The 27,940-nt window shown below is 41.7% G+C and overlaps 1 protein-coding gene across 1 annotated transcript in view; it reads left to right on the top strand.

Annotated features, from left to right (window-relative positions):
* Nucleotides 1-27,940, top strand: part of GUCY2F (guanylate cyclase 2F, retinal) — a 95,540-nt gene that overhangs the window by 51,395 nt on the left and 16,205 nt on the right. The window contains 8 exon segments of the mRNA XM_021079862.1: nucleotides 7,882-7,992; nucleotides 7,994-8,059; nucleotides 10,510-10,666; nucleotides 15,732-15,881; nucleotides 19,026-19,174; nucleotides 21,792-21,955; nucleotides 22,731-22,923; nucleotides 26,183-26,357. Coding sequence (XP_020935521.1) covers nucleotides 7,882-7,992; nucleotides 7,994-8,059; nucleotides 10,510-10,666; nucleotides 15,732-15,881; nucleotides 19,026-19,174; nucleotides 21,792-21,955; nucleotides 22,731-22,923; nucleotides 26,183-26,357 — 1,165 coding nt within the window.

Below are 27,940 nucleotides of genomic sequence, written 5' to 3'. Positions count from 1 at the left end.
TGGAAGTTCCCAGGCTAGAGGTGGAATCGGAGCTACAGCTGCCAGCCTATGCCACAGCCACAGCAATGCAAGATCCTTAACCCGCTGAGTGAGGCCAGGGATCGAACCAACATCCTCTTGGATACTAGTTGGGTTCATTACCGCTGAGACACCATGGGAACTCCCATGTGTGTCTGCTTTGTATTTCATTGATTTGTGTTCTGATTATTTCCTTACTTCTACTTTGTTTTTAATTTGTTGTTCTTTTTCTAGTTTTTCCTTTTTTAATTACTGAGTTTTATTTTTTTAATTTTTAAATTATAGTTGATTTACAATGTTCCTTTAATTTCTGCTGTACAGCAAAATGACCCAGCCACCCATACATACACATTCTTTTTTTTTCATTTTTCCATCATGTTCTAACCATGCTCGTGGATTGGAAGAATCAATATAGTCAAAAGCACAATACTACCTAAGGCAATCTACAGATTCAATGCAATCCCTATCAAATTATCAATGACATTCTTTACAGAACTAGAACAAAGTATTTTAAAATTTGTATGGAAATACAGAAGACCCTGAATAGCCAAAGCGATATCGAAAACATTTTTCTAGTTTTTTGAGTGGAAAGCTAAATAGTCGATTTGAACCCTTTTTAATTTATAATATAGTCACTAAAAGCTAGCAAATTCCCTTTAAGTACTGCTTCAGCTACATCCTGGAAGTTTTTCTTTTCTTTTTAAAAAAATTTTATCATGAAAAATAATAATCACATAAAAAAACAGAATAATATAACCAAACTCCATATGCCCATCACCCAATTTTAATAATTATCACATTCTACCATTATTATTTCATCTATACCTCCACCAACTTTCCACATCTCTAATTTGGTTATTATTATTGTTGTTATTATTTTGCAGTTCTGTATTTCTGAGGTACAACCACACGCACTGAAATGCTCATATCATAGATACATAATTTTGATGAAGGGATATCCCATATAAACTATACTTCTATTATGATAAAAATAAGGGTTGGGAAACTATGGCCCATTGGCCAAATCTGGCCTCTTACCTGTTTTTTACATCCTGGGAGCTAAGAATATTTTTAAATAATTTTCAAGAGTTGTAGAAAAAGAAAACAAAAATTATGCAATAGAAACTATACATGATCTGCAAAGCCTAAGATATTATTATATGTAACTTTACAGAAGATTGCTAATCCCTGATATAAAATATTTCTTTCTTCCAAGAAAGTTCCCTTGTGTTCTTAGTATATTATTGCCTCCCCCCACCCCTGCCCCCGCCAAGGAAACCACTGTTCTGGGTTTTTTGGGTCTATCTTGCATTAATTTTGCTTATCCTATAACCTCATGTAAGTGGAATCCTACAGCATACTGACTGATTCATTCATGTTATTGTATGTATAAATAGCTTGTTCTTTTCATTGCAGAGTAGTCACTGATTGTATGAATATAGCACAATGTAATTATCTCTTTTCTTGATCATGGATATTTAGACTAGTTCCAATTTTGGCTATTGTGAATAAAACTGATATGAATATTACTTTTATAAGTCTTTTAAAACACATATTTTAATTTCTCTTGGGTAAGTACTTAGGAGTGGAATTTCTATGTTAAAGTGTAGTATAAGTTTAACTTTACAAGACACTACCAAACATTTCCTTCCTATTTCAATTTCCTGCATGCAAGTTATGAGAGCTCCCTTTACAGCATCACCAATATTTCATACTGTCAGTCTTTTTTGGTTTTAGTCATTCTGGTGGGCTTGCATGGGTATCTCATTGTGGGTTTTTTTTTTTTTTTGGTCTTTTTTTTTAGGGCTGAACCCATGGCATATGGAGGTTCCCAGGCTAGGGGTCAAATCAGAGCTGTAGCTGCCAGCCTACACCACAGCCACAGCCATGCCAGATCCTTTAACCCACTGAGTGAGGCCAGGGATTGAATCCGTATCCTCATGGGTACTAATTGTGTTGGTTACTGCTGAGCCACAAGGGGAACTCCCCTCATTGTGTTTTTTAATTGTTTAATTATGATAAAAATAACAAAAATTACCATCTCTAAGTGTACAGTTCAGTAGTATGAAGTACATACACATTATTTTGCAACAGATCATCACAATTTTTCATCTTGCAAAACTGAAACTCTGTTCGCATTAAATAAAACTCTTCTTTTCCCCATTCATCCTCAACTCTTAGTAACCACCATCCCTTTTTCTGTTTCTCTGAATTTGACTACTTTAGATACCTCACAAAAGTAGAATCATATAGTATTTGTCTTTTTGTGACTGGCTTATTTCACTTGCTATAATGTCTCCTTTGTTTTTAAAACACATTTTTTATTTAGGTATAATTAGGTGGTCTGTTCATTAACTTTGAATAATTCCATATATCTGTGTAACCACTTTCCCCAACAAGGTACAGAGTATGTCCATTACCCCAGAAATTTCCTTTGTTTTCCTTCTCAGTCACTTCTTTTACCAGAGGCAACCATTGTTCTGGTATCTATCACCATAAATTAGTATTTTTTCTGTCCTTGGATTTTGTATAAATGGAATGGTAGAGCATAAGCCCTTTTGTGTCTGGCTTTTTTTCTCTCAGCATAGTATGTTTATTTTTATTTACTTTTTTTTGTCTTTTTAGGGCTGCACCCACAGCATATGGAGGTTTTCAGGGTAGGGGTGGAATTGCAGCTGCAGCTGCCAGCCTACACCAGAGCCACAGCAATGCCAGATCTGAGCTGAGTCTGCAACCTACACCACAGCTGACAGCAACGTCTGGATTCTTAACCCCCTGAGCAAGGCCAGGGATCCAACGTGCATCCTCATGGATATGAGTTGGGTTTGCTACTGCTGAGCCACGAAGGAAACTCCCTCAATATCATCCTTTTAAAGATTAATTCACATGTTCGCATGTATTAGTAGTTCATTTTAAAAAATTGCTGAGTAGTATTTCATTTTATGAATATATCACAATTTGTTTACAAATTTCTTGATGAACATTTGGCTAGTCTATTTTTTGTGTGTGTTATGAATAGGTGACTATAAATATTTGTATAATTATGAAAAAACACGTAACATAAAATACAACCTTACATTTTTAAATGTACAGTTCAGCAGTGTTAAATACATCTGCATCTCCAGAACTTTTTTAAAAAATTTTATGGCCACCCTCACAGCCTATGGAAATTCCTGGGCCAGGAATTTAATCTGAGCCACAGCTGCAGCAATGCCAAATCCTCTAACCCACTGTGCCAGGCCAAGGATACAACTTGCACCTCTGCAGTGAACCAAGTTGCTGCAATCAGATTCTTAACCCACTGCGCCACAGCAGGAACTCCTAGAACTTTTTCATCTTGCAAATATAAAACTCTGTACCCATTAAATAGCAACCCACTTTTTCCCCCTCCCCCTACTCTTGGTTAAACAACATTCTAATTTCTATTTCCATGAATTTGACTACTTTGGACACCTTACATAATTGGAATAACATAGTATTTGTCTTTTTGTGACTGGTGTATTTCACTTAGCATAATGTCCTCAAGGTTCTATATATATGTATCACATTTTGTTTATCCATTCACCTATTGATGGATATTTGGTTTGCTTGCATGATTTAGCTATTGTAAATAATGCTGCTATGAACATGTGCAAATGTCCCATAGAACCTTGCTTCCAATTATTTTGGGTATATGCCCAGAACTGGAATTGCTAGATCATACAGTAATTCTATTTTTAATTTTTGAAGAACTACCATACTGTTTTATACAGCAGCTGTACCATTTTACATTCCCACCAACAGTGCACAAGAGTTTCAATTTGTCCACATCTTTGCCAACATTTATTATTTTCTGTGTTTTGTTTTGTTTGGTCTTTTTGTCTTTTTAGGGCCTCACTTGTGGCATATGGAGGTTCTCAGGCCAGGGGTCCAATCGGAGCTGTAGTCACCAGCCTACACCACAGCCACAGCACCGTAGGATCCGAGCAGCATCTGCAACCTACACTACAGCTCACGGCAATGCCGGATCCTTAATCCACTGAGTGAGGCCATGGATCAAACCTGTGTCCCCATGGATGTTAGTCGGGTTCGCTAACTGCTGAGCTCTAACGACTATGGTTTTGGTAGTAGCCATTTTAATGGTGTGTGATAGTATCTTGTGATTTTGATTTGCATTTCATGTGAATGGATTTTTTTCCTTTTAAAGGCTGAATAATACTCCATTTTATGTTATTCATTCCTTTATTGATGGTCTTTTGGGTTTCCATGAATATGAGTGTGCAAATATCTTTCTGAGATTCTGCTTTCAATTCTTTGGCTATATATCCAGGAGTGGAATTACTGGATCATATGGTAGTTCTATTTTTAATTTTTGAGGAACCTCCATACTGTTTTCCATAGCAATTGCACCATTTTACAATCTTGTCAACGGTGCACAGTGTTCTAATTTCTCCACATCCTTCCTGACAGTTGTTATTTTCTGTTTTATTTTTTTTAAATTCAGAGTACCCACTCTAGTGGGTGAGAAGTAATATCACATTGTAATTTTCATTTGCATTTCTCTGATGATTAGTATGTTGAATATATTTTCATAGGCAACTACAGACATTTTTGTACAAGTATTTTTGTGAACATATTCACTTCTCTTGGGTAAATACTTAAGAATAGACTGAGTCATAGAGTAGATTTAAGTGTAACTTTATATGAACTATCCAAACAGTTCTCCAAATTGGTTATAACATTTTACACTCCTGTCAGAAATGTACAAATGTTTCTGTTGCTTTAAATTCTCAGCAACATTGGTCTTTTTGATATTTGTCTTTCAAGTGTGTAAAAATGTTATTGTGGTTTTAAGTTGCATTTTCTTGATGACTAAACTTATTGACACCTTTTCATGTTTTTATAATTCATTTGTATATATTCTTTTGTGAACTGTATGTTCACGTTTTTGATCATTTAAAAAATTGAGGATTTTGTCTTTTAATTATGGAAATGCAGACATCTTTATATATATACTGCCTTTGGTCAGATATATGTTTTCAAATATTTTTTCTCAATCTGTGGCTTGTTCATTTAATGGTGTCTTTTGATGAATTAAACTTTTAATTTTGAGGAAATTCAATTTATAATTTATTTTGTGGCCCAGAAATCTTTACCTATCCAAGATTTTAGATTTAGAATTATGATCCATGTTGAATTATTTTTTTGTGTGTATGGACTGAGACAGTGATCATAGTTAATTTTTTTTCCATAGATATATCCAGTGTTCCAGTAACAATTGTTTAATAAGAGCTTTCCTTTCTCTATTTAATTAACTTTACAACTTGGTGAAAAATTAACTGACAATATATGTGTGGGTATAGTTTTGGACTCTGTTTCACTAACCCATTAGTGTACCCTACTGCCAATATCACACTGTCTTGATTATCATAACTGTTGAGTAAGTTCTGTAGTTAAGTAGGGTAAGCTCCCTTCAAATTGTTCTTTTTCAAGATTGTTTTGGATAGGGTAGTTCATTTTAATTTTCAATAAGTTCTTGAGTCAACTTGTCTATTCAATAAAGCATTCTGGAATTTCTCATGGGTGGTTATATGAATTTATAAATTAATTTAGGGAAAATGACATTTTACCAACATTGGGAGTTCCCTGACAGCCCAGTGGTTAGGATTTAGCACTTTCACTGCTGTGGCCTGGGTCCAATCCCTGATATGGAAACTGAGATCCAACATCAAGTCACTGCACGATAAAGAACACAATATTGAGTCTTCCAATCCATTAATGTGGTACAGATAGATCTTCATTTACTTAAGTTTTCTTCAATTTTTCTCATCAATGTTTTTGATGCTGTTATACAATATTGAGTAGAAATAGTGAAGGAAGACATCCTTGTAGTGCTCTTGACGCTAGAGAAAAAGCATTTAATGTTTTTCAATTGGGTCTGATGTTACCCAAGTTTTTTTTTTTCACATGTGTCTTTGACTTCTGGTTTTCTTTTTTACTTTTTTTAATCATGAAGAGGTTTTTGTATATTCTCTGATTGATTATAAAAGTTTATTTTCAGACTTAAGACTTTGATTACGATGCATCTAGGTATAGTTGTCTTCATCTTATTTGACCTCTCTGGTATTTATCATATTTTCCTGAAATCCCTTCTGGCATTTATCTTATTTTTCTGAAATTCTTCCCATGGTGTTCATAATATTGTTATAAATAAGCCTTTCTCCATTTCTCTGGCCTCATTTCTAAGTCTTCACGCAGGATGTTCTTTCCTTTCCCATCTTTTAAATGTTGATACTTCCCCCTTTTTCTTATTATTCTTTATGCTTTCCTTAGGTCATCTCATTCACTCCTATTAATTTCATCTTACCGTTCACATTCTTACAATTCTCAAGTCTATTTAACACACTTCTCTCCTGAGCCTCAAACCCTGAGTATCCAACTATCTTTGTAAGATGTTTCACAGGCATCTCATTCTTAATGTCTCAACCTGAATTAATCAGCCTTCCCTACCACCCAAAATTTGCTTTCCCACTGTCTTAGGTCAGATTCTCTAAAAGCTGAGCCTAAGACAGAGATTCTTGTTCAAATTACTCATTGAGAGAATGCTCTCAAGAGAAAGGGAGTGAGGGATGTAGGATAAGTCAGAAGTAAAAGCTCAGCAAGTATGTGATCTTAGCTTAAGACTAGCTTCATTATGATCTTATGGGAGAAATGCTGGAGCACAAGTTATACCATGAGTTCCACCTTGAGGCTAGGGAGTTGAACTTTTGCACCATTCTTAGTCAGTCAATCATTGGCTGAGGTCTGTGGGTGAGCCCCCACCTTTCAGGTAAGATGGATCCCACTTGGCTTGGGCTCTAGGACAATTTTCCCCAGAACAGAGCAACTGTGAGTAATCAGCCAACATTCACAGAAGCTGAGGGGATGCATGGAAAAGGGGATATGGGTGGGACACCAACATATCCACAACTAAACCGTCCCCGAATTCCTTTTATTGATGTATATCACCGCAATCTATCCAGGAATCCAAGTAGAAAACTAGAAGTGATCATGGAGCTCTTTTCTCTCATACCCCCCATTAAACAGTAGTAATAATAGATAGCAATTATTGAGTGCCCATAATATTAAATTAAAATTCCACAGCAAGCTTCTTATGTTCGCATAGGATGTCGCTGCTGTCTATCTCTTCGGTCTCATGTCTCATATTTTTTTCCCCTTGCACTGTGTTCTAGCCACCCTAAACCTGTTGCAGTTTCTTCAGCATAGCATACTCTCAGTCTAAGCCCCTCCCACCATGTCACACCCACATGGTCAACTCTTACTTGCCCTTCATGTTGGTCCAGACATTACCTCCTCAGGGAAGCCTTCTCTGGTCCCCCAGGCTTAATTAGATTCTTACCATCTGAGCTCCACCAGTGTCCCATTCTCCCTTCCATTAGAATCCATTTCACAGGGAAATACAGCTTGTCTATCACCCCTTTTTCAATGTGAGCTCCTTTATGATATTGATTTCATTTTGTCTATCTCTGTATCACTAGCATTCAGTTCAATGTCTTGGACATTGTTGGCACACACTAAATGCTTCTCACACTAGTGAAAAAAATGAATGGAAGCAAAGGTAAAATGTCAAAATTCTAAATGTTTCTTCTGAAGCAAATTTAGTAGACTTTGGCCTGATGTTTATGTAAGTTATTTATTTTAATAGCTTCTGCATAGATGAATATTTACAGAAAGACAATCTACTCTACCTCCTACTGTACTAACCTCTTCAGTCTTCCTGGGTCACTGAGCTCTACTCCTCAGAGTCCCTAAAGAATCAGGAAAAGGTCTTAGCTCCAATTGAGATAGGACAGCTGTGACTCTCTTCTCTCCCTCTGTTTCCAGATGAAGGACCTTCGTCTTGAGAATATTAACTCTTTATCGGGCTTCTTCTACGACTTAGGGAAGTTTGCCATTGTGACAGAATTCTGTTCCGGAAGGAGCATGGAAGACATAAATGACAAATTAGGATGTGAAACTAGATAGGATGTTTAAGTCATCGCTCCTGTTGGATCTCATCAAGGTTAATGGAAAGATAGGAAATGGGTTTTCCCTGTAGATTAGAACTTCAATATTTTGGGATGTTTTATTTTCTTTGGATCATTGTGATCCTCTCACTCCTCCACTTTTCTTCCCTGTGTCTGCCCCCACCTCTTCTCAACAGCCCCTTCGTCCATATCTATTATAAGGTCCTGATACAGAAAGGATTTGTTTTCTGTCCTCAATGCCCATTTTGAGGGGCACATTTGTCTTTACTTCCTATAGCCATTGAGCACTCTTCTGCCTTAAGCAATCCTTTCTTCCATCCCATTTCTCTGCTCTCTGGATGTGGGAAAGTGCTCCTCCCCAGGCTCTTCGGTGCTGAAAGCCATCTCCTGGCTTTCGCCTTCTAAAAGGTGGTTCAATCTAGAACTAGGTGATGGATCTTTGTATATCATTGGTATAGATGCGGAACTCAGCATGACCAGAAAGCCAAAAGACCACTGGGTCCATCGGGCAGCGCCTTTATTCTCGGAGGCAAGGACTATTAATAGCCAAGGGGGTTGGTTCACAGATGGGTCCATGGGTGAGCTTCAGCGGAGTTCATGAACTCTGTGGAGAGATACGAAAATTGTGTCTATGTTCATTTTAGTGGGCCAATCTGGAAAATCAATGACTGGTTGAGCTTCTAATATACTGATCACAATCTTGACCTTTGCATTGTGGCCTAACCCTCTTCAAGGCAGCTTTATAGACACTATCTTATTCCAGTTTTCCATAACAGAAGTGTGATTAGCTTCCTTTTACAGAGGCTCAGAGAAGCTAAATGAGATACCTTTTCTTATATAGTGTCTGCCACACATAGTTGGTATTCAATAAATATTTATCAGCCAGCCGTTAAGTGGTAGAGCTGATAAGAAAATCTGAATCTCCTGATTCATATTCTAATACTCTTTCCACTCACTCTGTAAGCAAAGTCCTGTGAGTTAAGGGAGAAACCTCTAAATGACAGTCCTCTCAGGCCCACGATGAATGAAACCCAAGCATTAGACAGCTTGGGAGAAATCTCACCCACTATAGACTCTGCTTGTAAGTACTGGGGACTACAAACATCCCTAGGTTGCCAGATGTAAAGCATACAAATACAAAGGGGTGTCACACTGCAAGATAGAGCCAGATACTTAAAAGGACTCAACGTAAACAGTCCTGAGATGACTGCATTAGAATATGGATGTATTTATATGTGCATGATTAAGTCCATCTGATAAAGTCCTGGTAGATCACACATTTGAATGTCATGTAAGGTTGCCAAGCAGATGCAGAAGTCAGTAGTATTCTGCTTTCTTGCTTCCAGCTTTCTTCCTTTTAGCTTTCTTTTTTATTGCCTATTTTTAATTATAAATAAAAATTAAAAATAAAATTTGCACATTTATATAACTTTAATGTTTTATATGCACAATAAAATAAAATATTTCTAATTGTAAAAACAATGTACTCACTCATATTAAAAATCAAATGATATAAATATATATGGGAAAAATACTGACAATTACTCAATCCTCCTTTCTATCCTCCCCCCAAATTAATCACCACTAACAATTTGTTAATTAGCCTTGCAATGTATTTTATGTGTATTTACATTCATTATAGATAGATTTTGTTGTTTAAAATACATGCTGTCACACAGTTCTGCAACTCACTCTTTTTCACTTACTTGATGGCTTAGATATGGTTCCCTATCTGACCATGTAGATCTATCTTATTATTTTTAACAGAATATTCCATAGTTTGGAGGTATCACAATTTGGGCATCCCTTCTTGGTAGATATTTATTATAGATCCAATTACATAATATAAAGCAGAACTGCAATGAGCATTCTTGTATATTTCTCCTTGTGCATGTATGCAAACATTTCTTTGGGGGAGAAGTAGAATCTCTTAGTCCCAGGGTATGCATACTTTCGATTTTGATAGCTGTTTCCAAATTACCCACCCCAAAGGCTCTACCAGTTTTCATCCTTGCCAGTAGTGAATGGGAGTTGGGCTAGACCTTTTAGGGGAAAATCAGAATCTTCCAGTTCTTGGCAATTATGTATATATAGTTGGATATATACATGTGTGTGTATCTATCTATCTATCTATCTATCTATCTATCTATATCTCCATCCTGTGTTTGAAATGGAAACTATATATATATATATATATATATATATAGTTGGATATATATATTTATCTATCCTGTGTTTGAAATGTCAACAAATCTCCAGATAACACACAATGCTCTATACCTACAAGGTACAAAATTCTTCATCAAAGCTTCCAGGGACCTGGAAATAATTCTTGTTGTCAAAATTTTGCTTTGCCTGCATCTAAGAGAAAAAGGCTGAATTCTGGAGCATAATAGCTCATGCCATTAACAATCTCAGAAAGTGGCTCTAAAAGCACAAAATAGTTAAATAAGTTGCTAAATAAAGTTGTTTGTATCATCTGCAGGGCATGAAGTACTTACACCACAGAGAGTTTGCTCATGGGAGGCTGAAGTCTCGGAACTGTGTGGTAGATGGGCGTTTTGTACTAAAAGTGACAGATTATGGCTTTAATGACATCTTGGAAATGCTAAGACTCCCCCAAGAGGAACCTTCTGCGGAAGGTAAGCAATGTATTGTACCCTTTTGATGCACACGAGGTAACGCCAAAGTTCAAATGAGAACAGGCCCTGAATTAAAGCCTCAGGCTGATTCAACTCCCCACTTTTGTTGAAAATCAGCCTCATTTCCAAGCCAAAGGAGTTGAATGAAGTCTGCAGGCTGTAATCTCAGCACAGCCAAGCCTTCTGAACAAAGCCTGTGCAATAATGTTGAGTTCCTGCTGTGGCAGGATTAGGTTATATTGTTTGGAGACCCCAGGTGTCCCTGGACGAACTTGCTGAGTGCTAGGCACACAGTAGGTGCTCAATAAATACTTGTCAGATTGAATGGAAGGTAATTTGGTAGCTGGACTCCCACAAAGCCCATTCTGGAATAGGATGTCACTAGAGCCTCCCCTCACTGTCTCCGTCAGAGAGAAAGAAGCAAGGAGCCCCCACCCACCCCCCGCAGCAACTAAATGCTCCATGGGTTGTGTGGGATGGTTTCAGACAGAACTATGGCCTTCTAGTAGATCAGTAGGCATGCCTCTAATGTCCATTTTGTGTTTGTGTCTTATGTTCAGTGCCCCAGTGGCAGCACCAAACAATGCCTGTAGGGGTCATAGCAGATCAAAGAAATAGGAGGAATTTGAGATGGGACACGCGAGTGGGTGAGAACTCAGAGGGAATGGACTGATGTAACGGAGAGAGGAAGAGAGAGAAGGAGTAGGAAGGAGAGATAATGAATGGGGTTAAATACATATAGGAAATTTGCACATTAAAAGCTTTAACCAGTATTGCAAAGGGGAAGAAGAGACAGAATGATGGAAAGACACAGAGAAACAGACAATCCAAAGGAGACAAGGAGAGGGAGAGATGCAAAATGACAACATACATTCTTAAAAGAATCTTTGGTGTTAGAAGTTTTAAAACTGCTGACGTTACTATCTAGGAGAAGTGAAGATGAAAGACACAGAGAGGCACCCATGCCCAGATAGAGATGGACAGTCCGGTTATCAGTGACATTATCTTTGCACTTGACAATACTTGTGGGAAACTTTCGGGAGACATCTGGTCCAACCTGTTCATTTTACAGTTGAGATAACTGAGGCTCCAGATTTGCCTGGAGCTGCTTAGCAGCACGCCGCTTCAGGAATTCAGTTCAGATCTTCTGAAGACTAGCTCAGTGAAAACATTTAATAACAATTTTGTTTTCCTCTGCCCATCTGTGCTTTGAAGGATTTAAAACTCCTGATAATGACAATAGAAGTACGTAATATTGTTTTTCTCTCTGACTCTCTCTCTCTGTCTCTCTTTCTTCTTCCCTGTGGACCCGTTCTTGTTGCCGACTTAGTCATATGTTTATTATCGGGTTTATTTCAGTTTGAAAGCTTAGAGTAGTTGCCTGGTGTTAGCACTGGGATGTTGAGACAACAGCTGCAGGGTGGGAAGTACTTAGCTTCCTGTCAAAATTACTCATCTATAAGAGATAAAACACAATGTCCACCTTCCCAGAATTCTATTTAATTCACAGGTTGGCAGCTTTCAAGCTTGAGAAACTCTGGTCTTAGAGTGAGGAAAGGATAGGTGTAGTGGTTTTTTTTTTTTTAATTTTTTTTTAAGTAGACTCTGTCTCTCTTTCTCTGGTTCTCCCTCTTACCATTTCATTTCATTCTCTGAACCGCAAGGGCAATCAAGATGCTCAATCTTTTCTTCACACATCGCAGCCAGAGGGAGTTTTCTAAACTGCAAATCTGATGGTTGTTGTGGCTGTGCCAAAATTCACTGAATGGCTTCCCATTGCTCTCAGGATCAAGTTCAAACTCCTTTACATGGCTTACAAGCCCTTCGTGGTCTGGGCCACGACCACCCCCCTCCCGCCCCCATCTCTCTGCTCCACCTGCCAGTTGTTTATTTGCATCAGGCTCTCTCTTACTTCCATAACTTCACACATGCTATGTCCACTGCTCGAGATGCTCTTCTTTCTCTTCCCTCTCTGTTACCCACTTATCTGAGTCTGGCTAAATGCTACTCCTTCTGCAGGGCTCCATCAACTTCAATGCCACTGATTCAAGAGGCTTTCCATGACCCCCTAGGCTTGGCTAGATTCTCCTCTTTATGATCCTTTAAGGCTTTGCACGTTGCCGTAATACTGCACTTTGTTGGTATCATATGTTTAGTTATCTGTCTTCTCTCCCTCCCTAAACTATAAGCTCTATGAAGGCAAGAAACAGGTTTGCCTCTCTCACTGCCTTTCCTAGTACCTGGCAGAATAAATGTTTGTTGAATCAATGAATGGCTGAAATAAAATAAATTTGCTGCTTCCTACCTTAGATGACAGGGCTAAAAGAATCTTATAATTGGAAGACTCTTGGAAATCATTTGGTTCAATTTCCGTTTTACAGATGGGGAAACAGGTTTAGAAAGGTGGGCTGATTAGTGACCAAGTTGAGATTGTGAACCCAGGTCTCTTGTACTCTGTGTTCTTTTGCGCCATACTACACTGGCTCTCTGAGGTTGATTTTATCACCATAGCAGGGCTTGGAGTTAGTCCTGGCTCCAGCAGACACAAAACAAGGCAAAGTGATTTTTCTAGTTTTTTTTTTTCCCTGAGAGTTCAAGTCTAATGGTAGGTAGTGGCTCTTACTTGGCTCTGGAGTGGGGATGGGGAAATGGGGGCGGGTTGTAAGTGTATTCATTACTGCCCACTCTCAATTACATAAGTATAGTGCAGATAAAGCCTCATTTTAGCCATTAACAACATACATGTAAGTGCTCTCTGAAAATACTATTTGGTAATGATTGCATTTAATCACCCAGCTTTTTACCAGAGAGTCCTGTCCTCTTTTCCCTCCTTGTGCTTTTAAATGTGTAGGGAGAGAGGATGCCAGGAAGTGGCAGCTGCATACCATTTTCCTGCTCCCAAATACCCCCCTGCTCTCCCTCCACAAACCATATGCCTGAAATCCCACAGTCAGAAATGTCTTCCTTTGATTAAAGTATTATTCAGTCTTTTACGTTTTGTTTACAAATATCAATTCTCTTAGGCAAGGAGACAGAAGGGCAAGACCACTGTAGTGAGTGCTCTCAGAGACTTTGACAGAGGGTGGGGGAGTTGGGAGACAAAGGCTGGGGACACCTGGAGGACAAAGAGAGATGAGTATGTGATGGGGTGGGGGTGGGGGTGAGGCTAGAATTCCCTGGTCCATCATTTTGATCAGCATTACTTCCAAGTAAGAATTTCCAGAGTATGTTTCCCTTTCTTGGGTTTCACTAACAAGCCAAACTAGTCTCTGACCTTTTATCCGCCTTCCTGCTTCATAGGATCTTATCCTTTGGGCTCCCTTCGCAACACCCCAAATCCGACAAGATGAAAACTTAGCCAGTACTTTCCCGCTGCCACCCTTGTCCTCGCCAGACACTCTTCTCCAGCCTCCCTAGCTGGACGTCAACCTGTTGTTTGCTCCAACTCTCTCCCCTGGCAGGAGTACTTTGGGTCTCTCCCCAGCCCTGTCACTTCCTCCTCCATGTATCCGCTTCCCCATCCGGCTGCTGTCGTCCCCACCCCCATTCAGGCCCCTTTCCCCTCTCCTCTGGCTCTTACTGTAATAACTTCCTAGCTGCTCTCCCTGCTTCCAGCCTCTCTCCTTCTTCAATCCAGTTTGTGCAGGTTGCCAGATTAATCTTCCTGAACACGGCTTTCATCAAATCCCTCTCCAGTTCCAGCACCCCTACCGCCTTTTGTATTCACTCCAAATGCCTTCATTTGGCTCTCGGGGGCCTCTCACCTTCTGCCCTCATTCTTCCAGCCACCCTCCCTCCCCCCACTTCATCAACCCCATTTCTCATTTCTCATTATTCCTTAACAGAGCCCTTCTCTTCAGCCAAGCTAATCTGCTTACCACTACCCCCATCCACAATTTGCTCCTTTCTACCTCTTGTTCTTTGGCACGTACTGTTCTTTTCCCCTGCAAAGCCCTTACCCTCTCAGCTCTAGGAAACTGCATCCTTGACCTTCTTAACAAGCTCCTTTAAGATTTAACTTTTCCAGGAAGCCTTCCTGGATTATTGCACCAGATCAGTTTTTTTTTTCTTATTAATTTGACCCTCATGGAATGACATGGATCTACAGAAATGGCAATCTCATATGGTTGAATACAAAACGCTCCCTCCAACCTTTGCCTACTCAATTTCTATTACTAATTGGTATGTCTTTATATATTGCTTACGGGGCCCTTTCCCTAAATTTCTGAGTCTCTGACTGCTATACCACTCTAAAAAGAGATAATATTATTTTCCCCCTGTTGGGGTCTGAAATGCAGCAGAGCACACAGTGGGGGCTCAGTATTGGTTTTTAATGGATTCATGTCCTTATGCTATACAGTGAGCCTCACGACTATGTTGTATTGTAGTTAGGGGTACACATGTTTAGTTCACTGGTCTGTGAACTCTGCAAGGGCAAAGACAAGGTCTAATTCATCTCTGGCACCGCCTCTGTCCCTAGCACAGTGCCTGGTACATAGTAAACCCTCAATAAATATTTGCAGAACTGAATTGAAGGAACTTTTGTACCCTTTTGCTCTGCAAGGAGCAGAGGAGACTTGGGGATCCTCTAATCCTCTTAGATAAGACCAAGAGAAAGCAACTTGTGAACCCCCGAGCCCGGCACAGTCAAATTATCAGACACATATAGATCTCAGCACACAGCAAATCCATGGCAACCAATCTGACAGTGCACTCGCCTTTCCTTGGAAACCTGCCAACTGCTTGCTACTTGCAGGCTCAAGAGAGCAAGAAAGCCAGCACCAGACAGTTTTTCTATTTCGAGCCTCTCTGGCCTTCCCCACTCCTCTGCTGTGTCTGCCTGCATGGTCCTGGGGTGGGGAAAGTAGTATACTTTCTCTGTGAGTAATTCCTTAGATTCATAGATTCAGACCCTGGGGAGAAGAGGGGGCGGCGCTAGCATGCCAGTCTGTCTTAATAAAAATATAAAGCAGTCAATGAAACAGCACCCTTGGAGCCCTTGAGGGCATTGCAAATGCTGTCAGTTAATCCTCCCTGTATTCATTACACAATGCTTTCTTTTCAGAGTTGCTGTGGATGGCCCCTGAACTGTTGAGAGCCCCGAGGGGCAGCAGGTTAGGCTCTTTTGCAGGAGATGTCCATAGCTTTGCCATCATCTTGTAAGAAGTGATGGTCCGGGGCACCCCCTTCTGCATGATGGATCTGCCTGCCAAAGGTAAGTGGGAAGTTAGAAGAGGGCACCAGGAGTCCACCATGACCCAGCTCATCAGGCCAACCCAGGCTGTTGCGATTGGCCAGAAGAGTGAACATGGTTCTGTTTGTGCTAACTGCCTGCCGGTTGTGAGCAGGTGGGGCTGGGAGCCAGACAGCTTTAGGCATTTGGAAGAAATTTCCCCCACCCAAGAAGCTGGCCCTTTTCCAAACTGTGACATAAACCAAGGGCCCACAGGACTTGTGTTAGTCCCTTTTTCTTTGCGGCACCCCCCCCCACTCCTTTGAGACCCACCCCTGCCAGATATTTCAGTCCCCCCTCATGATGCTGCTGTATGTCGAAGTCTTCCTATTCTTTTCGGGGAGACGCCATAGTTTTCTAGCCTTATCTCCCATCAAAATCTTTGGCTATCAGGCCAGAATTTGAGGGGAACAGGATGTTTGCATATGCTAAAAGTATGAACCTGGAATTCCCTGGTGGTCTAGTGGGTTAAGGATCTGGCATTGTCACCGATGTGGCTCAGGTCATTGCCGTGGCTTGGGTTGGATCCCTGGCCCAGGAACTTCTGTATGCTATGGGCACAGCCAAAAAAAAAAAAAAAAAAAAAAGATATAAACTTACCTAGATATTAACTAATTATCAATGGAAAAATTCTATCTTTATTAGCAGAGGATCCTGCAGACATCACCTTACAACCTTAACCCAGTGGTCAAGGTACATCAGCATCACGTATTGCCTGCCATGATGCACTGACTGGGGCACGACACCACTCTGGTGGTATTCTTGCCAAAAAAAAATGTATGACCTCAGTTTAACCATGAGAAAACATCGGACACACCCAAATGGCGGGGCATTCCACAAAGTAACTGAGCCGTACTCATCAAGAGTCTGAAAGTTGTGAAAGACAGGGAAGGAATGAAGAACTATCACAGACTGGAGCAGACTGAGGCATGACAATGAAATGCCACACGGGATCTCGAATTGGATCGTGAAACAGAAAAAGGACTTGAGGGGGAGGACGGATGAAATGCAAATAAAGACTCTAGGTTAGTAATAGTATTGTACCAACATTAACCTCCTTTGTATTGCGGTTTTATAGGTTACTAACATTAGGGGGAAGCCAAGTGAAAGATATATAGGCAATTAGTGTGCTCTTTTTCCAACTTCTCTAGAAGTCTATATGTCAAAATAAAAGATTTTATTTTTTTGATTCGTATTTTTTTTTTTTTTTTGTCTTTTTGCCTTTTCTAGGGCGGCTCCCACGGCATATGGAGGTTCCCAGGCTAGGGGTCAAAATCGGAGCTGTAGCTGCTGGCCTACACCAGAGCCACAGCAACGCGGGATCCGAGCCGCATCTGCGACCTACACCACAGCTCACGGCAACGCCAGATCCTTAACCCTCTGAGCAAGGCCAGGGATGGAACCCGCAACCTTATGGTTCCTAGTCGGATTCGTTAACCACTGTGTCACGACGGGAACTCCAAAATAAAAGATTTTAAAAGAGCCAAATCAAACCAAACCGAACCTTAAATACTTAGTTGTCTTTTGCCCTACTCAGAGTACTGTTTCATGCCTCTCCCTAAAGCCCCCCAAACTCCTCCTCTTCTTAAGTTAAATGAAGCCCAGTCTCCTCACATAACATAGGCTCTTCATGATCCAGGCCCAAGCCACATCTCTAGGTTTATCTTCTGTCACTCTCCATACTCCAGCTAAGCCACATGACTGGCAGTGCCCTGAAAGCACCACAGTCTCTCCCACCTCTGTGCCTCTACGTATGTTGTACACAGTACATGGAGTGCCCCTGACTTCTCTCCACTTTGCCGCATCCAACTCATGTCACATCCTCTGGGAAACCTTCGCTGACCTTTTTAGTGTTTATCAGGTGTCCCCTCTGTGCTCTCCAGTGCATATATCAGCTAGAGCACTTTGAGTGCTGGTCATTGTTGGTCTCCTCAATTGAACTGTGAGCTCCTCAAGGACATGAAGCAAGCTGGGCCTAAGCAGAGATGGGACCTATTTAACTCATGGGTATTCTGAGAATGGAGCAAAGGAACTTGATGGTGTTCTGAGAAAGAGACTCTACCAGAGAGTGGATGTGGCAGTTGTACTCCAAGGGGCCAATTTCCATGGAATCTACTGCACTAGGGGCAGGGTGAGAGATATGATGGAGAAATCATTATTGGCATGGGCCAATCTGAGTTAACAGAGCAGAAGGTGCAGTGTCAAAGGAGCTGAGAAGTCAGAGGCAACAACTGAAATTCTTTCGTGGAGGCAAGGGCACCCTTATTATCATATAAAGCAATACTGTTGGCATGTTACAGCCAATGCATGGGTGGGAAAGGCACCCTGGTGGTGGAAGTAAGGTTTGGCATATGATGAGGATGATGAGGATGTTAGAATCAGGGGTGTGGACAGGGGTCGAGGGAGAAAGAATGAGCTGAAGAGATAGTCAGGGCTTGAAGTTTATCTTGTGGGTAAGAAAAATCCATGAAGGGGATTTTAAGCAAGAAAGTGACAGTGGCCAAATTCATGTTTTCAGAGTGATATGGAGAAGGCTAGGCTGGAAGCAGAGAGTCCATGCAGAGTGCTCAGCCCTAAGTGTATTATGCAGTGAATAGTCCACTGAACATGGAGTACAAGTACCAGAAGCACCAGAAGCCAGGAGGATACCAATGAGGCCCTAAACTATTTGCTGGAGTATTTTTTTCCCTTCCCCTAGGGGCCGGGCAGGGCCCATAGCCTTGACCTGGGCTGGGCCTGGGTCTTCAGTAGGGGCTAGCTGTGTCTACTGTGGGAATCGAGAGGCTTAGGATTTGGGGGTGGGTGATGGGAGCCAGATCATTGGAGATGTAGCATTAGAACTGAAATTAGGCTGTATCTAAAATCTAGCAAAAGCAGAATAAAGCCGTGCTTAAAAAATACCAAATAACTCAATTGATTAGTTTCTCTTTTCTTCCTGAATTGACTGATGCAGGCTTTGCTCAGATACAATTTATATTCAGGTCTACCTAAGGAGAAAGCAAAAGAGATGGCCTTTCTGCAATTTCTCCTGACCAGTGCCATACTTGGCTAAAACTCAGTTATCTTTGTCAAATGTTGGTGCTTTCCCCAAAAGTTGTAGACCTTTCTCTTCTTGTTTCTGGACAGAAATCATAGAAAGAGTTAAGAAGCCTCTTCCCGTCTATAGAACTGTGGTTCCTCCTGAGCACGCCCCTTCAGAGCGTCTCCAGCTGATGAAGCAGTGCTGGGCTGAGGCTGCAGAACAGCAACCCACATTTGATGAGATATTTAACCAGGTAAGAAGGACTCTGTGAGGAGTTCCTGCTGTGGTGCAATGGGTTAAGGATCTGGTGTTGTCTCTGTGACAACTTGGTTCACTCCCCAGCCCAGTGCATTGGGTTAAAGATTTGGCAGTGCTGCAGGTGTTCCACAGGCTGCAGTTGCAGCTTGGATGCAATCCCTGGCCCAGGAGCTTCCATGCCACAGGTGCGGCCTAAAAAGGAAAAAAAAAAAAAAAAAGTACTCTGTGAATCTTAGCACTGCCCAGAAGCCATCCTGAAGCCAGCCTACCCAAATCTATCTCCTTGGGTTGTCGTCTTATTGTGGAAAGCACCCCTTGCATGAAAAAATGCATTTGTCTTGGGAAAAAAGCATAGAATAGGCTGCTTGAAAACCTTAGATGCTGGAGCATCCCCCGTATATCCTCCAAGAGCACAAGAGTTGGTTTTGGTGCTCTTTTGGATCCAAACCTCTATTCCAGACCATCCAGGATCTGACCTAACTGATCTTTCAAAGATGGAATTGAACCATGAGGCATTTGCAAGGCAATGACATTAAGACCATTAGAAAATGGAATAGATGTGTCTTGGAATGGATGGGACTCCTCATAGAGCCCCATCTGCTTTGGAAATTCCAGAGAACTCTGATGTGTATCCCATTTAAGTGATGCCATGTTGTTTTTTTGGGGGAGGGTTCAGGAAAATGATGGGGTGTTTGAAAGGGTGTCCAAGAGGGAAAGAAGTGCAAATGTGGAGTACAAAAGCAGGGGATTCCTTAGTTCCTAGGGAGCTCCTTGAGGCAATAGAGTATGTGAAAAGCGATAAGTTCTCTCCTTAAGATACTGAATTTCTAAAGAGGTTGACTCCCTAGAATTGGAGATTAAAAGGGGTGAATGAAGAGCGGACGGAGAGAGCCCTGCAAAGGCAGCTAGGGTGTGGTTCCTACATTGGAGTATGCAGTTGAGGACTTTGTTAAAACTACAAGAGACTGAAACTGAGGGTGCTGTCTGGGAGCGTGGTGTCATCTCTGGCGGAGAGGCTCTTGAGACTGGCTGGGGTACAGTGCAGAGATGCTTTCTGAGTGGCAGGTATCTGAGGCGGAAAAAAGAAAGAGTTGGATTGAAAGCCTGAGGGGCCCTGCATATGAAGTCATCCGTATCCCCAGCTAACAATGCTTCCATTAGCCCGGCTGAGTTTCTCGAGGACACTCAAACAGGTGTTCGATAGTATGGAAAAGGCAAAGGACCGTGAAGGTCAAATTTCTGAAAACTTACCACGATGCAGGAGAAAAAGCATTTGCCCTCATGTTGATGCTAGAGATGTTATTTCAGAAGGCAGCAGAGAAGCTGGTGATAGATAGAAGGAGTGCACATCATACAGCCTTCAGACAAGACGTTGCTAGGGCTGCCCTCACTGAAACGCTTCGGTGGAAGTTTGGACTGTTGGAAAGACAAAGGTAGCCTCCCACCTCCCTGCAGCCAATACAACTTAGATGGGAAGAGGAGGAGAGGGAGGTTCCCTGGGTTAGGAAATAGTGAGAGCCCAAAGCATGTAAGCTGGCTACCAAGATTACTTGCAGGACCTTGGTGGCCATGTAGATGTGGACAAGGCTCAGAAGGAAACTCCTAGTGTTAGCCCTGGGGCATTAAGTGCCTCGTGGAACACGTGTGGCCCATCTATGTAAAAGCATTTAGTGGGATAGATTCCTAATTGTCTGCTGAGCAAAATTACTACCAGTCTTCTCCTGGGTGTCAACCCAGCCTTTTGGATGCTGAATTCAGCAGTAAGGAGGGGCTACCCCTCATGATGCCAAGCTCCTTGTCTCTGTAGAGGAACAGGGTTCTGGGAGGGTATATTGAAAATCTGTGGCACGCAGCTACCTCTAAAGGATTAGGGGCAAGACCAGTTGAATTTCTACATGACCCTGACTGACACAAAGGCCAAGTGCTATGACACACCACTATTCCTAGACCCCCTGGTAAGAAATAGGGGTAGATCTTATCATGTAGATCTTGTGTCATATTTAAGAGGGCAAGAAACCTCCCACTGTCCACGAACTGGCAACATGATAGCATTAGAAAATAAGGATGGAGGATAATTTGAGAAAAAGAATATATATATATATATATATATGTGTGTGTGTGTGACTGAGTCACTTTGCTGTACAGTAGAAACTGACAGAACACTGTAAATCAACTATAATGGAAAAAAAATCAAAATCTTAAAAGAAGGATTACTTTGTAGGTTGATGATCTAGAAAAATAAGAGAACTGACTTCTTCCCCTTACCCCCACTCATAGCTGGCCTGAGCTTAAGACCCAATTCTGTTGCCCTTGACGGGGCCACTATTTGTATGCTAGCATCTCAGAACTGAAGGATCCTGCCCGGAGAGCACCTTAGCTCAGACTTGAAAGAACCAGAAGGGTAGAGGAAGAACTACTTGGGGAAAAAAAGCCCTGTGAATGGGCCAGGTGACCATAAGGATGGGTGATGACTTTTCCTCTTTATACCTGGGTTCCTCTCTCCTGCCCTGGCATTTTGGAGGAAGGGATTTTTGATAAGGGGGTCCTGCTCCATGACCTCTAAGTTTAAGAAATAAGAATTCCCTGGCTTCTCTTCTCTGTTTTACTTTCAGTTTAAAACTTTCAATAAAGGGAAGAAGACTAATATTATTGATTCTATGTTTCGGATGCTGGAGCAATATTCTAGCAACTTGGAAGATTTGATCTGGGAGCGGACTGAAGAGCTGGAAATTGAAAAACAGAAAGCGGAAAAGCTTCTAACATAGATGCTACCACCGTATGTGTGAACACCTGAGGAGTGCGAATGCTTGTATCAGTGTGTTCTATTAAAAATGGAAAAAAAATTACTGGTCAACTAACTGCTCCCTCCCCCTGTCCTGTACCCTCTCTACTCCCAGTAGATTTGAATCACACCTTCAAATCAAAGAAGAATTGGAAAACCAAGGGAGCAGAGCACACTTCCTAATTTTCCACTGCTTGCGGATCATGCTCGTTATTTAAGTTTTTGATGCCTCAGTTTTTCTATGTGTCACTTCATGACTTTTCCTAGAAGTTGACCGATTAAAAGGTGGCAGGTCTTTGAGGTCCTAGAGGAAAGTAGCAAGGTTGTTCTTCTAGGTTCCCTCTACCTTCATCACTTAAGTGAAAGCCTTGTGTGCTGCTACAATTTCCAAATTTTCTAAGGCAGCTTATCATGTTGTAACCTGATCTTCTAGGAGATAACTGGGAAAACTAGTCTCAGGCAAAGGAAACCGCTTGGGAACATTCCACTCCCCCCTCACCCCCACCAGGTGATGACGGAGGTGGGAAAGCTGAGAAAGAGAGTTGAAAAAACTCCACCAAGGTACAGACCTTTTAGCACCTGGCACAGTGCCTGGCCCACTGTAAGCACTCAATATCTATTTGTAGAATAAATGTTTTCATCCAGCTGACATTTTCTTCCTTATCATTTTACTTGGCAGTGATTTTTGGAGAGGTTGTATTCTAGCAGATGTTTTGTGTGTCATGGAGGGAGGTCTGTGTCCTTGGAGGAGTAACTGTCTGCTTTTCAGATCAGTTGCTGAATCCCTCAAAACAGGCTGCAGAGTCAAACCTGAGGGCTTTGATTTGGTCACCTTGTACTTCAGCGACATTGTGGGCTTTACCACCATCTCGGCCATGAGGGAGCCCATTGAGGTGGTGGATCTTCTCAATGATCTGTACACACTGTTTGATGCCATCATTGGCAGTCATGATGTCTACAAGGTACATAACTTAGCAGAGCAATATAGTCCAGAGAGGAATTTTTAGATGAGGCACATCTATGTGTACTCCAAAACTGAAGAAAGGAGGCAATTTTATTGGATGCCATCATTTAGGAATTAACACTTAAATAGGACACCACTTCCACTGGTTTCCCACTGGAACTGAAGGACTTGAGAGAATGCATGTAAGTTCACACTTTCCAAGATAACAATCTCAACCTGGCAAGAGACTGCTGGTCAGATATCTTTTGAGCTCTTTTCTAGAACTGGGACTAAGAAGAGGTTGGGGCCAAAACCCATTATTGCACTTCAGTGTCTAAGTACTCATAGTGCAGGCAATAACACGCAAGGCCCTCCAGGGGCTACAGAAGTATTGGTGTTTTGCCCATAGCTGATGACTACTACAGAGTTTGTCTTGGTAAAGTTTGCGTACATCTAATACATGCTGTTAAAACTTGGTTTCCTCCTTCAGGTACTGTTTTTAAACAGGAGGGAACTCTGGCATTACACATGTCAAAGAGCCATTGGACCCAAGGCTCTTTGGGATTGCCACAGGGTAACTTAAAGCCCACCTGTTGGTCTGAGGTTTCAGGAAGTGATTACTTGTGAGGTTGCAAGCTGCTTCTCTCACATTCCCTCACCCCTCCAGCCTATCAATTTCCACTCTTCCTATCAAAGGTTGCAGAAGATGAGTAGAAAACAGATAACTACATTCACTCATTTCAGTGCCATGCTTGCTTGTACGTGTTGTCTTGTCTAGGCAGAAAATGACTAAAAATTTCACAGCTGTGCAGGGACACTTCCATGTTGTCTGCAACATGGATACTTGTCTTATTGATGGAGAAAGATGCCCCAGGCATCCCACACTTTAGACAGCTCCTCTGTCCCAGGAACCAAGGTAGAGCTGGAGAATGAGTAGCTCCATTCATTGGATCCTTCACAGTAGTCTGAAACGTTCCAACTCTCAAATCACACACAGGGTAGTGTGTTTATCTCAGATTAGACAGGGCCCTTTCAGGTCAAGCAGAGAGCCTCAGGGCTACGCCAAGCTGCCTAAATAGGGCTCAGAAATAGACATGATACCTGTCAATCAGCAGGAACTGCAAACTAATCAAGAAGCACACATGGAAACCATGGTGGAGGAAAAATCCATGGAATCAGACTTACCTGTCTTAACTTGTTGAACTCAAGCAGCCTGAAGAGAAAAACAAATCACTGAAAGCTAATTCAGTTGAAACTAAAATCAAAGATGATTCAGTGTGGGCAGCAACACAGCCACTGGTTTAATCAATCCAGCTGATACTGTTCAGATAATTGTTGGGGGGTCTTGGGAATGAGGCTGTCAAGTATTTTGGTACTTTATGGCCGCAGGATGAAGTGAGTGGGCTGATTTCAGGATAGAGTAGGGCTCTAGGAATCCCAAAACGGAATCTAATGTTTCAGTGCTGTTTAATAAAAACAGCACAGTGCAAAGGAAATAAAAATTGAACCAGCAGCGAGTCACCAGACCTGTTTGTGTTTTCATTTTCCTTACCTGTAAAATTGGAATCACCTCCCCAGGCACTTGGTAATCTGAAATAGAAGTGAGAAAGCTACTTGCAGAATTATGAAGTTGGTGATTTGTCTTCAGTTTCAGTTCTCCAGCTACCACTCCATCTCAATCAGACTCCTTTCTGTGTCCTTACGCTGGTTTATGCAACCCACAATTCCCCACAGCAGTGTCATACGGAGGCCAAGCAGTGCCCAGGCTCCCTGCCCTTCTAATCTTCTCATCCACATCCTTGGGGACTCCTGGGTGACTGAAAGCTGAAGGGTCAACTGCCAGTCTCTGATAATGGCCAACCAGTGAGTTTCCTCCTCCCATACAGTATTTGCATTGTGCTGATGCCTCCCTCTGCATAGGCATGCATGCTTATTTGAGGGCAGGGGGTCCTTTTCTCAAATTGCACCAGGTAAGGGAGGCTCTGGATGGAAGCATCCTGTGGTACAAAGTCCCATAGGTGCAAAGGATCACAGTGATGGGCTATATAGAAAGTCATGATGAGGGAGTCTATTGCTGATTGCTAAATTTTCTCTGGGGCTGAGTCATAGCCGCAGTCCTATGGCTTATTTCAAGGTATATGTCAGTTTGGCGATGATGATGATGATGATGATGATGATGATGATGATGATGATGGCGGCAATGACTTGTATTCATCATCCACTAGGCAGGTTTTAAGTGCTGTGATATATGTATATCAAGTTACTTAGTCCTTAGAAAACTCCATGAGGTAGGTGCTGTCACTATCCCTATTTTACAGATGAGGATACTGAAGCACAGAGAGGATAAGTTATGTGACTAAGGACACACAGTTTGTAAATGGTGCATCTGGGATTCTAAACAAGGCTGTGTGACTTCAGAGTTTTATGCCCTTAACTATGGCCTTCTGAGTGTAGTTCTTTAGGAGAACACAGATATTAACTGGATCTAAACGTGCACTAGCAGATCCTGACAGGCACACTTCATAGAAGTCCATTCCCCTTACTTATCTTTTGGATTTACTGGAAAAACTTCCCCTTACTAGTCACCTAAAAGAGTGAGCACCCTTCTGTGGGGAAGATGAGGAGCACAGACTTGACTTTATGTACAAGTGTCCCGTTCTAACTGGCCCCTGCACAGCCTGGTACTGCTGCTCCTTAGAGCACTGGCACTGGGAGAGGAGGAGGGAGCTGGTGGGCAAAGGCCAAGTTCTCACACCCAAGGAGACTGCAAAACTAATTCAATCATATTTGCAAGGTGAAGCAGAAGGAACAGAATCTTTGACTTCCTTCCTTTACCTATACTTGCCTTAAGGCTGCCCTAGCTCATTTATCAGACATCATCTAGAGAAATGCTTGCTGGGAAAGCCTGCTCATCCCCCACCAAAATCCCCAGTCAGTCTCAGAAATCTCCCTTTTCCTTTGCCCTGGGAATTACTTGGAGCCTGATCATTCTCTAGGGCCAACCAGGAACCTGCAAAGTAACTACAGAATCTATGGGTATGGGACCTAGAATTAGTATTTTTTTTTTTTTAAATGAAGCTTCTTAAGTTATCTCAATGTGCAGCCAGGCCTGTGAAGCAATCACAGCCTCTCTTGGGCTTCCTCACTTTACAAGAAGAACATCTACTCTCCATCTTATCCTTTAAGCTCTGTGAACACACACACACACACACACACACACACACACACACACACACACACGTTATTTGCTTCCTAATTCTCTTTCCCTTGATTTCCAGGAAGAGACCACTGGCGATGCTTACATGGTGGCCTCAGTCCTCCCAAAGAGGAATGGCAGGAGGCACACAACTGAGACTGCAAACATGTCCCTAGACATCTTGAGCTCTGTGGGTACCTTCAAGATGCAGCACATGCCAGAGATGCCAGTCCGGATTCCAATAGGCCTGCACTCAGGTAACAACCACCAGCTAACGCAAGAGAAGATGTTCCCACACACCTCAAGGGAAGGCTAAAAACGGGAGGAAGAGGGTAGCTCTCCCTTGATTCTTGGCAGCTGGAATATCCAGGTGTGTAAGTGCTGCATCCTTCCTTTGTGACTAAGTTTACTCTCTTCCCAGCCCCTGTTCTAGGTCCCGAACCTTTCCAGTCTATCTTTCTTGTTATAGCCATCATTTCCACGTTTGACTATGAGACGGGATCAGCCTGTGTATGTTGTATTTAGGATAATTAATTCGATTCATTAAAATCTCAACTCCTGGCATAGTTTTTCTCCCACACTCCTCCTCACTTGCTGGAACATTTTCAGGACTCCCCTTCACTGCACCCTTTCCACCTATGTTCACACATTCACAGGTATCTTCATAGATCTTTCACCTACTAGCCTCTCTTGCTCCCTCCCCACCCTCCTCCTCTTTATCTTTGCTTTGCTCTTCTAGGCTCCTTTTCTTCCCCATCCTTTTCATCCCTTTTCTACCAAATGTCAGAGAAGAATGACGGACAGTATGCCATTTCTTCACTATCCACTCCCTCTTCAGCCCCTTTGCAATCTGGCTTCGGCCCACACCACTTTTCTCAGTCCTAGTCTGCCCTTATCTATTCAGCATTTGGTATTCTTGACAATTCTCCCTCAACTGGCTTTTATGACCTGCTCTTCACTCTCTGAATGCTTCCTCTCCATTTCATGTACTGGCTCTCCTAGCAATCCCTGTTCTCTAACTGAGGTTGCTCCCACATTTTCTACAAAGCTCTGAGTTGTGGTCTCCTGGCTCTCGGTAGGTCCCGACCCTGGAATTCATTTCTCAACTCACTCTAACGAAGCTTTCATTTTTCTACTATTGTCTGATAATTCCTTCTGTCTTTATCTGGTCCTTAAATATTGATATGCCCCATGGTACTGTCCCTCATCCGTTGTTTCTCTCCTCTTATATATTCTTCTAGGCAATCTCATTTGTGTCTATAGTTTAACTACCACTTGTGCGCTGGTGACCTGCAACTCTACAACTTCAGCACCTGTCTTCTCCCTTAAGCTTCACTCCTATATATCAGACTTGCTGCCGACATTTCCACTTAAATGTTCCACATGGACCTCAGATTTTACACATTCAAAACTGAATGATTTTTCTGCCCACATAACCTGCCTCCTCTTCCTGTACTTAGAGTTTTGTATGTTAAATACATATTCTTTTAATCAATGAACAAAGCATCAAAAAATAAAAACAATGAAATTCAAACTGACAACTTTTAATGTTTTGACAAACAATGCTGTTCTACTGAAAATATATCACTAATATCAAAAGTATTAGACGCAGAATTTGTATGTTTTTATAGTTTCTTATTTTTACCCAGTTAATTTGTATCCTGGCATGATGGATCATATGTGGACCTTGCTACCTTACACATTCCTTTAAAATCAACTTAAGTATATTACAATGTGCCATGTTATGGTTCAATTCTACCACTTTTTTAATATATTCAAATTATTGTGAATCACCTACTGGCACACTGTGCTAGATATCATCTGGTTTCATCCGGTAATG

This window comes from Sus scrofa, chromosome X (assembly GCF_000003025.6).
Source record: "Sus scrofa isolate TJ Tabasco breed Duroc chromosome X, Sscrofa11.1, whole genome shotgun sequence".
Taxonomy (NCBI): Eukaryota; Metazoa; Chordata; class Mammalia; order Artiodactyla; family Suidae; genus Sus; species Sus scrofa.
The sequence above is the reverse complement of the archived record's forward strand: the minus strand, read 5'-3'. Positions and strand labels throughout refer to the sequence as shown.